This window comes from Lycorma delicatula, chromosome 7 (genome assembly GCF_047948215.1).
Source record: "Lycorma delicatula isolate Av1 chromosome 7, ASM4794821v1, whole genome shotgun sequence".
Lineage (NCBI taxonomy): Eukaryota > Metazoa > Arthropoda > Insecta > Hemiptera > Fulgoridae > Lycorma > Lycorma delicatula.
Window position 1 is genome coordinate 78,471,526 of NC_134461.1, and position 14,744 is coordinate 78,486,269.

At 27.5% G+C, this 14,744-nt stretch overlaps 1 protein-coding gene across 2 annotated transcripts in view; it reads right to left on the bottom strand.

Moving 5' to 3' along the window:
* The window catches only part of LOC142328018 (condensin-2 complex subunit H2-like), a 76,967-nt gene extending 62,598 nt beyond the window's left edge, over positions 1-14,369 (bottom strand). For both annotated transcript variants that reach the window (XM_075371459.1, XM_075371458.1), the window contains exons 1-3: positions 14,233-14,369; positions 7,456-7,622; positions 4,743-4,906 (exon numbers count right to left, since the gene is read on the bottom strand). In XM_075371459.1, coding sequence (XP_075227574.1) covers positions 4,743-4,906; positions 7,456-7,542 — 251 coding nt within the window. In that variant the 5' untranslated portion in view covers positions 7,543-7,622; positions 14,233-14,369. The remainder of the gene's footprint in view (positions 1-4,742; positions 4,907-7,455; positions 7,623-14,232) is intronic.
* Between the last annotated feature and the right edge of the window lie 375 nt (positions 14,370-14,744).

Below are 14,744 nucleotides of genomic sequence, written 5' to 3' on the forward strand. Positions count from 1 at the left end.
GACAATAAAAATAAAACTGAACTTTTCAAACTATATAAAACTTTTGTATAAGCAAGTAAACAAGAAATATATGGGGTAAGTGGAGTTTTGTGCACAAGTATGTGTATGTATGTCAAAAAGATTAACCATTCTCAAACAATTAAGCATGTACTATGTAAAAAATCAAATACATAATTCCACATCATACATAGTCAGATTTAACTTCCACAGATACTCTCTGTATCTTTCACAAGCACTCTGTTTAGTCAAGCACATATAGTACATACAACGAAAATAAAAGCTTGTGTTGAAGGTTTTGACTGTATTATTACTGAATCTGAAAACATTTACTCATAAATATAGTACAACAATAATAATTGTACTTTTATTTATGAACGTTTAATTTATTACAGTTTTCATGTTTTATTAGTTATAATTCATTATTACATAATTAGTATTAATAATTCAATAAATAAAGATTGCAAAAATAAGAATTTTAATTTAGGTATATTTTTAAATTATATAGAATTTCAAGCTCTTTTTCTTTTTTTTGTACAGTTGTTTTCATTTTTGATTGTACTATTATTATTATTATTAACACTTACTTGAAATTTGCATCATATGTCCAGTTCCTGTGCAAGTTCACCAACTTATCTTTCTTTTTCGGAACAGTGATGTATAAAAAATTTATCTATCATTTCGTCAATTAGCAATACCATCTTATACTCAATTTCAACTTTTTTTACATGTTTGCAATATGGTTTCCAATCACCCTTATTCATTTTTCCTCAGCTATATTTTTAATATCTGAGATTACGAATGTTGTTATTACTACCAACATCTTTTCGCAGCCGACCATACCATCTCAATCGGATTTAAATCAGTATGGTAAAATGGAAATCAGAGAACCAGATGCCAGATTTTTTAATAATTCATCAAAATGGTACTTTATTTTTGAATATTTATGTTATTTAATTATGTCATACAACTGCGGTTTTAAAATTGCTTTATTATAAGGAATATTGTTCTTTTCTAACCAATTAATCATGCCACTTTTTCTATCATTTGAATTTGAAAGCTTTTCTAGAAGCGAACTGTGGTATGGCACATTATCGATAACAACCACTGACTCAGGGAGAAGACCAGGAATTAATTTTTCAGATGACCTCTTAATAAAATTGTTGTTGACAGTCATGAGAGTCACCACTTTGTGAACTCGTTTTCCAAATTAACATCATGTTTGGAATGAACCCCATTTCTCCTCAAGCATGGATTATGATTAATCACCTTTATTAATCGGCACTTTTTACACTAGCACCACTGTCATCCGATGATTATTTTTTGTTGTCAAATACAATCGAAGAATTTTCTATTCTGTAATCGGTCATTTTTCTTAAATATTTTATACTCTTCCACTGGATGTCTTATTTTTCAATCAAACATTTCCTACATTATCAATTTTACACCACTTAAATCCTAACTCTTTCATAATAGCTGCTAGTGTAGTTTTAGATCCTTTAACACTTTTGAAGTTCTTCACGTAATATATTTAATGTAGGCAATTCATTATGTTTTGCATGAAACTCATTAAAATTCTTCTTACAACGCCTTGATCAAAACTGTCTACTTCATTAACTGGTTTTGAACGCCGTTTACACTTTTTTGGTGTGATAAATGAGCACGACTGCGGTTTGTATTTAAAAAGATCCTGCTTTTCATTTTGGAGTTTTTGAACTTGTGATCTTGAAATCCCACAAGCTGCAATGGTTCTTTCCTCACATTTTTGAATACATATTAATTGTTTCTTGTATTCTAATTTTCCTAACTTTATAGTTTCTTTTTTCATAAAATCGTATATTCACAAGTTTGACTACAGAGCTTTTTATTCTTAATTAATGATTTGAATTCTGTCACTGCAAAAATATTCACTAACAAAAAATGCAAAAAACATATCAAATTCATTAATACACACAAAACTTTAACTAATACATTACAGAAGAAAATAACTATATCATTCATATCATGACACGCCAAGAATTGAACTAATCAGTTTATTGAAAATGAAACATAAACATTAGTAATGAATATTATATTAGTCAACAATGTGAAAGAAGATTATTTTTTAGCTATTCTATGAATATCTATGAAATGACTTAGCTATTAATAAATTACTATAATTTGTAAGGAAAAAGCCTCTTATTTAATGATGATGTTTATTACTATAAACATCCTCAAAAATACTAATACCCATTACAAATGCATACAAATACACTTGATGGAGGGAGTGTAATAATAATGTTTTAATACTAGTATAAACTAATCATTTTTGTACTGTACAGAGTAAGAAATATTATAAATAAGCTAAATATTTTTAAAGAAATTATAATCTTGAAACAAAATGATAATAAATTTTAATTGTGGAGAGAACTTTTGCTATTCTTAGAAGTAGTTAAATACACTGTACTGCAAAATACTTGGTTTCTGAGTAAGACTAATGTTACAAGAAAAAAGTAATATAGTTCCCTGCACAGCAAATGTGTGCCTCATGCAAACAAAATTTTGCTTTCATTGTTACGTACTGTACAGTACATTAACATTTTTAGAACTAACAATCTAACTTGGACCAAGACGTGATGTATTATACTGTTTCACAAATAATTTTAGACGACGACTTACAGTACATATTTTATTGTTATGTAAATCACACATACACTTATTCTGAAAAGATTTCTTCCTCTTCATATGAGCATAAATTATAAATTGAAAAAAAATTAACCAGTTAAACTGATGAAAACACACGAAAAACAAGGCGTTTCCTTGTTTTCAACATTTGCATATCATTCCACAACATATGAAAATAAGCTGTAATTTGTGGAACTTGTTGTCTTGTGCTAAAACTTCAGTTAGGATGTCACTTGGAAGGCTAAATTAAAGGGAGGGGGGAATGGAGGAATCTATACTTCTTAAATTTGTTATAAAAAAAAAAAGAAGAGTATGATGTAGTTTACGGCTGAAATTCATGAATATACTATTAAAGAGTGAGATGTAAAAAGGTTTTTAACATCGCATGTACAAGGTTGTGCAGTCATTCAATTTCTGATTGGGTAGATTGAAGAGAGTCAATCACATGGCTCTACAGAGTCCAGAAATTACAACCCGCTGATGCTTTTATATGGCTACATAAACATGTGGTCTACACTGAAAAGATTTACTACTTCAACTATCAAAGGGTAAAAAAAATTCAGGCCACAGCAATCATTATACACAAAAATGACTAACAAGCAAACATTAATACCATTTAAAGATCTGTAAGACCAAAATTGGGAAACGTATGTTGACATCTATTAAACTTAATGTTATAAAATTTCTTGCGTTCATTTACGAGATTTTCTACCAAGAAAGAAGTAAAAAAAAAATGATTTCCTCTCTATATACTTTTAATTGTTGTTGTTATGTTACACTAATTATCTGCAGTAGTTGTCTCTGGATTCTCACCTAGTAGATAACACAACAAGTTCAATTTGTATTTAACTAGATACTGCATGTTGTGATACTATTCTGTTAATTCAGTGCTAGTTACTCTGCAGATAAAAATAATAAAAATGTCAAAAAAAATCAGCTTTAATTCTGGAAATAACCACAAGTTGTTTTTTAAACAGTTACTGCAAATATTTTTTGGAAAATAAATAAAACTGAGGTAGAATAAAAATCTTGAAAAAATATATAATATACCACAATTCAAATAATTAATAAAATAACTTTAATGTGGCAAACTTCAGTATGTTACAGCAGAAAAAAATTTTGTTCAGGCAGCACTGCTGTCTGGCACTATGTGATATTAAATATTAGTTTTCCCTTCTTTTCAACATAATTTGTTTGTATTTTATTAACGTGTGTTTTTATTCATTAATTGTTAATGCATAACACGCAACCATGCAATATGGCCTAGTCGCCAAAATTGTTGGATTTAAACTTTATTATATTATCGTAAGATGTGTTAAATTATGGCGGGCAGTATGTTGATACACAGCTGTTGACGATACACACAGCTCCTGGAGGTTCTCACTGGGCTCCAATTGCACACAGCTCCTGGCGATTCAGCTACATTTACACTATATATGCCGGCTCACCCTAGAATCAGTCAGTCTTGTCTTGTCAGCCCAGTCTAGTCTAGTCTCGATCTATCATTTGAAAACTCATACTGTTCAGTCAAAATTCACACATCATACCGTAGACGTGTATACACACTAAATTATATATATTTTTCAACAATTTAATACAAATAAATTAAATCATGAACATGTTAATACACAATTGTTAATTCAAATCAATATTTATTTTATTTTCAGTCTACTTATTAACATAAACAAAACAATTATTCTCAAACATTTTTAAATAAATTTAAAAAAATATATTATTTTAATTTTAAAATATAAACAAACAAGGAATGTTTCTTTTACAAGTAGTATTCTATTCATTCTAAAATTAATTTAAGAAGAATTTCCTTAGTTATTCTACACAGAATGAATCTGCTTTACTAATTTTATATATAAATCATTAAAAATAGCATGATACTGTACTTTTAAATACATTACTGTATAACACACGATGGTCACCTTTCAAAATAACAAATTTCCAGAAGAATTATTGATAATTATTTTTAAGAAGTTTCACTGTACAAAAATAGACATCGATATAAAAAATATTAAATAACTTAAATTTTTTAAATATGACATAACAATAAATTATCTATGTATACTAACTTGCTTTTGCTAAGTGCTTCTAATAGTTGTAAAACAACAGTCCACAGGAAATCCACTTTTTTAGAATAGATAGCCGCTGAATTTTGAACAAGTAATGCTGCCTGTGCAAAAGTTACTGGACTAACTTCAATGCTTAATATATGGGAAAGATATTCTTCCAGACTCTAAAAATGAAAACGAAATAATTACTAGAATATCTTAATTACTTTAAATTACTAAAGCATCTTATCATCTTAAATATATAAATAAAAGCATTTATGAAAAAGGTCAAGCATTTTAATTAAATAACTGTTAAAACAAAGTAAATTTTTAAGAAAATTGTAAGCTTCCACTACCCCTCAATAAAAAATGAGGTATTTAAAAAAGTACTGGGCGGAAACTCTATGATGTCAAGGCTGCATCACAATTAAAATGTTTCATTTCAAAAAACTTTTAAATTTTTATCAGTGCATCTCCTAATTTCAAATTTTTTACAAACATTATAATAACTTCACTATCAGAGCTATTCAATATCATATTTGGTCCCTATTTTAACTTTTTCAACTTCTATTATGGAGTGGTAACATCTCAAACTTTCATTCAGAAGGTTCTGAACTTGAATAAGCTAGGCTAGACATCTTCATTATAATATAAAATCTACACCACATTCCTGTACACAAGTGCGTTCATGAGATGACATTAATCATACATAAATAAATAAAATTAAATATTAATATCTTAACCAAGTACAACAATTTCTTATTACTAGCTTTTTCTTCAAATTTTCATGAGATTAATCAGAGATTTGAACAATCAAAGTACGGATTATAGAGATTGGACAATATTTAAATAAAAGTACATTTTACAGGGTTGATATTATTATTTTATAATATTAAATCGACTTACTTTACATCCATATTTTTTCAAAACTATTCCAGAACTAAGGTTCTGGAATTTGTATAAGCTGTAAGTCAACATATACTTAATACTTTCAAAGGTTTTTTAATCCTTAAAAGAAGTAGATAAAAATTCTGCTCATACTTCTTCCAAACCTTGATTTTTAAGTATAAAAATGTTTCTCCTAAGACAGTTAAACTTAACTAAATACAAAGATGTAAAGAAAATTAACTTCGTAACTGATAGATCTTTAAAAAACCTAACAGAATTTCTGAATCAAAATTCAGAAAATTATTTTCATTTTGTCAATTTATTTCATTTCATTGATGTGTTTAGAAAAAAAATGAAAAAATGTATACTTCTTAAATTTGTAATCAAAAAAAAGAGTATGACGCAGTTTACAGTTGGATTTCATGAATATACTATTCAAAAAGTGAAACGTAATAAGGTTTTTGACATCACATATACAAGGTTATGCTGTCATTCAATATCTGATTGGGTAGATTGAAGAGGGTCAATCACATGGCACTAGAATTTAGAAATTACAACCCCCGATGTTTCCGCACAGATACATGAACAACATGATGGTCTACACTGAAAAGATTTATTACTTCAACTTACTTCAAGTGGGTAAGAAAAATTCAAGCCACAGCAACCATTATTACCAAAAATGACTAACGGGAAAAAATTAATATCACTTAAACATCTTTAAGACCAATATTACACAATTTGCTCTAGGAGTATCAAGCTTTAAATTTTTTCCCTATTACAAAAATCCTTGGTTGTTGTAGTAAGAGGAAGGAAAGATTATATCAGATAAAATCTAAATATGGGTAAGTGGGTTTTTTATTTTTAATCATTAAAATATCAAAAATGTAAAAATGTTCAAATTAAATATCTGAGAAGAAAAATTCTTTTCTGAATTTTCACATGTTCTTTATCAGCTAAGCATAAATTTTGGATCACCAACCATGAATTTTGGATAACCAAAATGAAAATATATGTCATATAGTTTTAATTTTTTTGTTTGTTTTATTTCTATAAGTATTATCCATATCTTTGTACAGTTGTTCATAAATTCCAAAAGTTAAATCAAATTGTTCCCTACCAAATATGGATTAACCATCTCCAAGGTTCTTTATATGCTGAATCTGGTTTTTTGTGCTCTTACGTGAGCTAAACGTAAAGGCTCTTAAACAAACTACTAGTTTTTTTTTCTATTACAACCATACCATGTTCCACACATTTTAATGACAAAGACTGGATGCAAGAAATGAGAGGAGGTAAAAACAATCAAGACAATTGCTGGGAATCACACCAGCTAATCTAAAAGCCACGTTATACCATTGCACCAAGCAACTGGCACATCCATAAAAACATAAATGGTTCTTTGTATGTATCAAAATGAATGCAATAAACTACATAAAATTTAAATAAATATTATAATTATTATACAGTATACGCGTAATTTAATGATAAACAACAATTTGTATAAAACATTACTGCTTATCAGTAAATTTTTAACACAAAGGAATTTGATACAATATAGAAGAAAAAATAATATGACACTCAAAAGAATGACTCAGAGCTATACAAGATATAAATGTTAATAGATTCACTAGATTCACCTGCATTTACAATAAGCAAATAATTTTAAATAGCATAATTTACTGAACTCTAATTTTAAAACTGAATTACATAAATAATGAAACAGCAACATAATTAAAATTTTATAATCATGAAATATTTAATACATAAATAACTTCTACATGAAAAAGAAACAGAATAGTTTAAAATTAGAATTAGGGTGAAAAGAAACATAAAAATTTCAACATACCTGACACAAATCAATATCTACTCTAGTGATATCCTGTATAGGTTTCAGAAGAGCTTCAAACCCTTCTCTCTCATTAATAAGTGGCATGATTCTGTTTTTTTGTTTTTAACTCATGTGCACAATAACAATTTACATTCGGATAAAATTCAGCTTTTAAAATATGACATCTAGAAAAAAATTCAATAAAATATGGCATACTTAAATATTACACTCAACGAAAATTAGAACATAAATATATTAACTTATATTTAGAATAAGTTTAATCTAAAAATAACAATTAATTGTAGGTTTTTCAAAAGACTATGAACAGCTTTTATATCACTTTATTCCAATCACATATAAATAGCTTTCTTCTATACTCAAAATGTTTATAAACTTTTAAATTATAATAATATGTCATTTCAAAGTAATTTTACTTACTGTTTTAAGAACAACTTTCACTTTTAAAAACAGGATATTCTATATGCTGATAGAAAATACAAATAAACAATGCAAGATTGTAGTTGTCTTAAAACAGTTTTACCTTACTGTTGTAGTTGGAAGTCTTCGTTGATTTGAAATAAGGATTTTTCTTAACTTTTTCATTTTACATTTGCTGTTCTGAAACGATTTCAATAAGATAGCTAGATTTATTTTGTCGTATCACAATCTTGCATGATTATTAAATATAACTCATTACATCTACAACTTGTGGAAACTAACTTCTAATCTTTGATCAGTTATAATTTTGGACCCTTTATTCATACTTTACTTTTCTTGTACATGCTTATGAAGTAAAAGCCAGTTTTTTAATACAAACTTTTAATAATATATTATTACAGGTTTTGGTTTTTAGCGTACATCATATATCATTTTGGCTTTACGATAATTGCAAATCAATCACACCATAAAACTTTGTTAAAAAATAATTTACCTGATTATAGTAAAATACTCAAAATAATTAGATTATCAATATTTCTGGAAGAACAATCATAATTAGCAATTAAAAAGACAAATTTTTATTATTCTACCAATGGTACTGGAATTGTATGCATTTAGTTTAGCATAACCAACTGCCACACTGCAATCTTTACCTGTTATTTTTCTTGTAGCATCTATCTGTGACATAATGTTTACTTCCAACTGAATGAAATCAAACGCACGTACTTGAGCCTCGAATAAGTTCAAATAATGATGCAATTAGAAACTTAGACTAAAAACACTGTTATGAAATCTAGAGCATACTGGACATGCTCCACTAAGTTAGCAATTTAATCCTAGGCAAGACAGATGGAGCATAGGCAAGACCACAACCAAACACTCTGTGGGTTGAACATCCCATACCTATTATCTCTCCTTTTTTAGTACTCTACTCCTTCTTCATTGGACATGAACTGAGTCTAGTGGAGTTTAGTGGTGGCAGCTCCATTTTCACATATCAAACTACCCAACAAATCATTTTATTATGTGGGAGGAAGAGAAGTATATAAAAAACCAAACCGAAGCTGAGATGCCCTCTTGAGTAAGGCCAAACCCTCTACTCCTTTCCTAATCAATCAGGCCACTTAGACCAAAGCACACAAGAGAGTTATTTTGTAGTATATTACACATTCCTTATTGGTTCAATAATCACCCATAAGCAAAGAGAAAGCAGCTTAATTTCCAATATAATGGCTAAAATATACTTCCTTCACCTACCAAGTGCTATTTAGGAATTACAGTATTAAAAAATACAAATTATTTTCCTGATTACAATTCATTCAGATTTGGAGTAACAACACTGATTACTAAAAATTAAAATAATTATAATGAATAAAAGATGGTCCTTATCCAACATAACTAATGGTAAATGGAAGACGTAACGACAAATATTTATTATTAAAGAGAATCTATTAGAATTTCTTTAAACATATTTTTTTTTTTAAATAAATAACAAAACCCCACATAAACTTATTTCACTTCCTTATTGTGAAAAAAGGAGGTTAATATTTTTTTTAAATTTATTATATATAATTAATAAACAAACAGTTAAAAGTGAAAATGATAATTATTCATTTCCAACAGTAATAATCAGTGGCTGACAAAACAGAACAGATAGCCAAAACAAATGACTAACATCAAAATTCTTTATGACGGTAACATTCTTCATACTAGAGATGTATAATAATTAATAAGTAACCCGAATAACAATAATTAAAACAAACAATTATGATGACAATAATCTTTATCATTAAGTAGGTAACTAAGAAAAAGCAAAATGAAAAATATCACATTTTAAACACACCAAATTAATATTTTTATGTCTGCAGACAAATATGTATTTAATTAAACATTCTAAAATTTCTATGCATTTACAGTTATGTATATATACCTTCACAAAATAAATTATTTATAAAAATTTATATTCACACACAAAAATATAACATGTATATAAAACCAGACTATTTTTTGCATAATCATTTTGTTAGGGATGTAGGATGTAGAGGGTATACTGAAATGAAACGACTAGCACTAGATAGGGAATCTTTGAGAGCTGCATCAAACCAGTCAAATGACTGAAGACAAAAAAAAAATCATTTTGGCCAATGATAAAAATCTTATTGTTTAATTCCACTACCATTTTTAATAAATTATTAACCCATCTGAAAGAGTTTCCCACAAAATTATTTTATTTTTTTACAAAACAACCAACAATCGATACACTGATATTAATAGACATAATAATAGGGTAACCAGCTGAAATGAATTAGAAATGAAGGAAGATTAAATGGAGAACACTAAGCTAAAATCTGTAGGGTTCAACTTATTTTTAAATCAATTTTCATTGGCTAAATTTAATACATAATTCAATTAAGACATTAAATTTTCTAGCTTGGTTACAAAAATTAATTTTTTAATAATCTCAAACACTCCTTTTTCAGTATTACTCATACATTGGTTACAGGTATAACAATTCAAACATGAAAAATAAAAAGACTGATTAACAAGAACTTAATTTCTTTTAAGTGACAAGTATATAAAAAAAATGTCCACTCAAAAGATAAATAATGAACCCAAGCCAGGTGTTATGTGTGCATGCTATATTATGACTACAAGACATGTACTGTAAATGACTTGATAGGTTTATATGAATATATTTTCTTTTACTAAACTTGGAAATATGTCTGTACACTATTATTTATTTAGCTTGGTTCTCTTCCATTCAGTGTTCACTCACACAAATTACAAAAAATTATCTCCCAGCTTCGGAAAAATCCAAAGAACTAATATTATCATATAATTCAATAACAGGGTCAGAGTTGAATTTGGATTTATTTAGTTAACTTTGATGATTATAAGTGGCTTGTATTTTTATAAAAATTCAAGACAAAACATTAAAATAAGTTTCCAACATCCTAAAAGAACTCCACCTTCATTTTATTATCTACAACCCTAAAAGTAGAGATTATGGATGTGAAAACAGATTAATTTTTATTTTTTTACTTCCTTGTACGAAGTATTGTGATGGCGAAAAATTTCGGTTTTCAAATTTCAACGGAAATATCCATTTTGATTAGTTTCGGCATGACGTCTGTATCTCGCATAACTCAAAAATGATTAGCAGTAGGATGTTGAAATTTTGGATTTAGGACTGTTATAACATCTAGTTATGCACCTCCCCTTTTTATTGCAATCGACTCGACCAAAAGTGTCCAAAAGAGACTTTTTCTTAACTGCAGTAATAAGCCCTTGTTAAGAGCTTTTTAATGATATATGATAAGTGGTACTTATTTTCATTGGTTCCAGAGTTAGAGCCATGTGTAATTTTAATTAATGAAATATTTGGAAATTACAAAGGGAAAGCACATCAGTTCGAATTCATATATTTTTGTAACTTATTTTTTTAAAAATTAAATATATTGATTTATTAATAATTATTAACCTCAGATTGTTAAAAAAAATTACAATAAATAATAATTCAGTATAATAAAAAAAAGAAAGAAAGAAAAAATATCAGAAGTTATTAATAAAATAAGATTTTATGTACGTTTCATTTTAGAAAAAATGTGTGTATGTAATTTTAATAGGTGTACAAGGAAGTCATGTGGTGTCATCAGATTTTTTTTAAAAAATTAGATCAAGAGAGTCATGGAGAAGAAAAATAGATAGAGGATCTTCTCTTGTCCTAGAAAAAATGCACTGTATGAAAAAACATTTACGTTGTCTTTTGTATACTTTTTCATTAATTATTGTTTTGTATGAATATGGCCATAGATGAATATGAATGTGGACATAAGTAGTAATACTATTCTAGATGATAAAAGTTGTTATTTTTAAAGTTGAACAATAATGTTCAACTCTTTTCATTACCTCATTTATTGAATGACATGTACCAGATAAGACTTGGCTTTTGGTACATTATATTATATACTAACCAATGAGACAATAGTTTTTAACTTGAAATAAATCTTTAATATTACAAGCCTTTAATAAAAAACTCTTCATATAATTATAAAATTCAATTTTTCATTATTTATGAAGGGTGTTTGATAAGTTCATGCAAAATGAAGAGAAGCACTAATAGTTCACTGTGGAGGTCATCCTTAGTTCCTCATATCTCCACTAGGAACATATACAAAGCTTCAGTCAGGTAGATTTATAATTCAGTTGTTCACCGTTGTTTGAGTTTACCCGTATTGTGATTTGTGAGAAACGAATGAAAAGATTTTTTGAAAAAGTTACTTTTAAATTAATGATCAAGTTTAAAATATTCAAAAATTTAAAAAGCCTCCTACATCTGTATTATTAGTTGTTTTAAATACCAAGGTTTCTTTAATTTTAGTTTGCTTTAGGCTCATTTATTTTAGTTTTTTTTTGTAAAAAAATTTCAATATTGAAATGAAATTGCTGAGATAAACCAAAAAACACCACTTGTAATTTTTACCATTACTATGGATCAAGTTTTAAGGGTAAACTCATTGACAAAGTTAGAAAGCAATTTGCATATTTTTGCTTTCAAATACAGGTGGATGGGGACAAGAAAGCAGGCAAAGTCATGGACAAGACTGTATTTAATTTCTACAACATAATAATATTTATTTAGTCTCAAATACAGACAATCCAGCATCCAGTAGAAAATTAAGCAATGGAATGAATAAAGGTCTACTACAATTATGACGACCAAATATTTCACTTTACAAATTAGATCACCAAAAAATTAATTTATTTTTTTTGTGAAATATATTCAAATAAAGGGTAAATTTTTTACAGCCTGCTTAAATTAAATTTTTGTGTTAGACTGTTTACTGTTATACTACATAGTCAATGTGACGGAGAATTTAATGTTAATTTGTTGTAAAATTTGTCAGAAATTAAAAAATATCATTTTAAAGGGATTTATCATAATAATCAACAATCTCCATGACAAAAAAAGCAATGTCTGCCTTTGATCTGAATGTTCCAGGATTGAATCTGTCAGGTCTGCATTTTTCAAATACTATAAAAATTCATTATTATCCATCATAATAACAATTACTAGATATCAGACTGCTTTACTATCACATGAATCAACAAATACTGGGGTTTGTTGTGGTTGATGCTTTTAATACACAAATAAAGTTTAATTTTTATGCATTTCAATTAATTTTTTACAATCAAGCAAAAAGGCAAAAGCTTTAAATCAATTCCGGAGGTATACAAACTGTAGGCCTTGTGACTGCTACAAATTACAACTCCTGGACTGAATAAGTAGTTGGTAGCACACATAATAATTTTTAAACTTAACTCTAAAAATAAATAATTTACTGAATATGTAGAGGACTGCCAAGGAAAGGGTTGACATGAACATGTACACATAGCTATGGATCAAAGACAACAAAAAAATCAAATCAACAAAAGTTTTAGGAATCAAAAATGGGCTGAATTAGTTGTACATTCATAAAAATAAATATAATAGTTTCTCTTATGGTGCAGATATCAACTGCTACTGTGCTACCTGGAGTTACTACCACCATTTATTATTAAAGAAAATTATTACTCAGCTGTCATGCAGTTAAGCTGTTGCAATCCAGGATGGGGATGTATGGTGGTCTGGCAAATAGATTTCTTGCTACCTACATTTGGTCACTGTACACAATCCCCTCCACTGTACTACTAGCACCACCAACACTACTTCAGATACACCAAGTAGAACTACTGAGCATCTATATTTAATTTTTCGAAACTCTGAAGGGTAAAATATAAATAAGTTTTAACGTGAATACCTAGAAAACAGTGATCTGTATCCTATGAAACAAATTCTATAAATAAAAAAAATTAGAAATTACTTTCTGCAAAATATCTAAACATGGGGACAAATAAAGCAATATGTGGACAAATACATTTTTATAAATCGGTACGACCAGATCTAATTTTGTTGCAAACCTAACCATAACTTAAACAAGCTACTCATCACAAATTATTAAGCGATTTCAGATAACGAAAATTAGTAAATACCATATTAGACATTAATTTATTACATAAAATAAAAATAACATACAAACAAATCATGGCGCCATATCCCAAAATTCCAGTACTTAATTACTGTGACCTCTTAAAAAACAATATATAAGGAAGTTACAGTTCAAAAATCTTCAAAACATATTATACAATATTAATATGTACACACTCATTTAAGAAAGGATATACTTAAAATTAAAATTATTTTATAAAAAAAAATCCTAACTGAAATTAAATTTCAAATGCTAACAGCCTTAACCAAACAACATTAGGTGACTTAATATTTTAGTATTACAATATACATCCATAAAAATATATTACCTAAAACACAACAAAACGTTAAAACATGTAAAAACAACTAACAGTTTTTAAATGCAACACAAAATACTTCATCATGAACAAGTAGCTACATTAAAAACAAAAAACATAATTTTGACCGTTGGAAACCTTTTGCCACCATTTTCAATTTTTAACAGCCACAGCTACCATAATATTCGTTGACAGCACGATTATGTCAAAATTAAGATCGAAATTTTAACGGAAATTTTTAAAAAGTTGAATGCAGTTAAGATTTAAATTATGTTAACAGAAATTCTTATTAATTTGAACTTTATTTTATTAATCTTTATAGAGATATGTTTTAGTAATGGTTGAATTCCTAAAACGTATTCTTAAGTAAATAAATCGCCAGTTTTATATTTTGTAAAGTAATTTTACGTTTTCTTTTTTTATTATTACTAGTAATTTTAAACAAATTTTAAGTTTCTCTTCATTATTTTATGTTTTAGATTGCAAAAATTTTTAAATAAGATTATTAACATTTGACATCCATA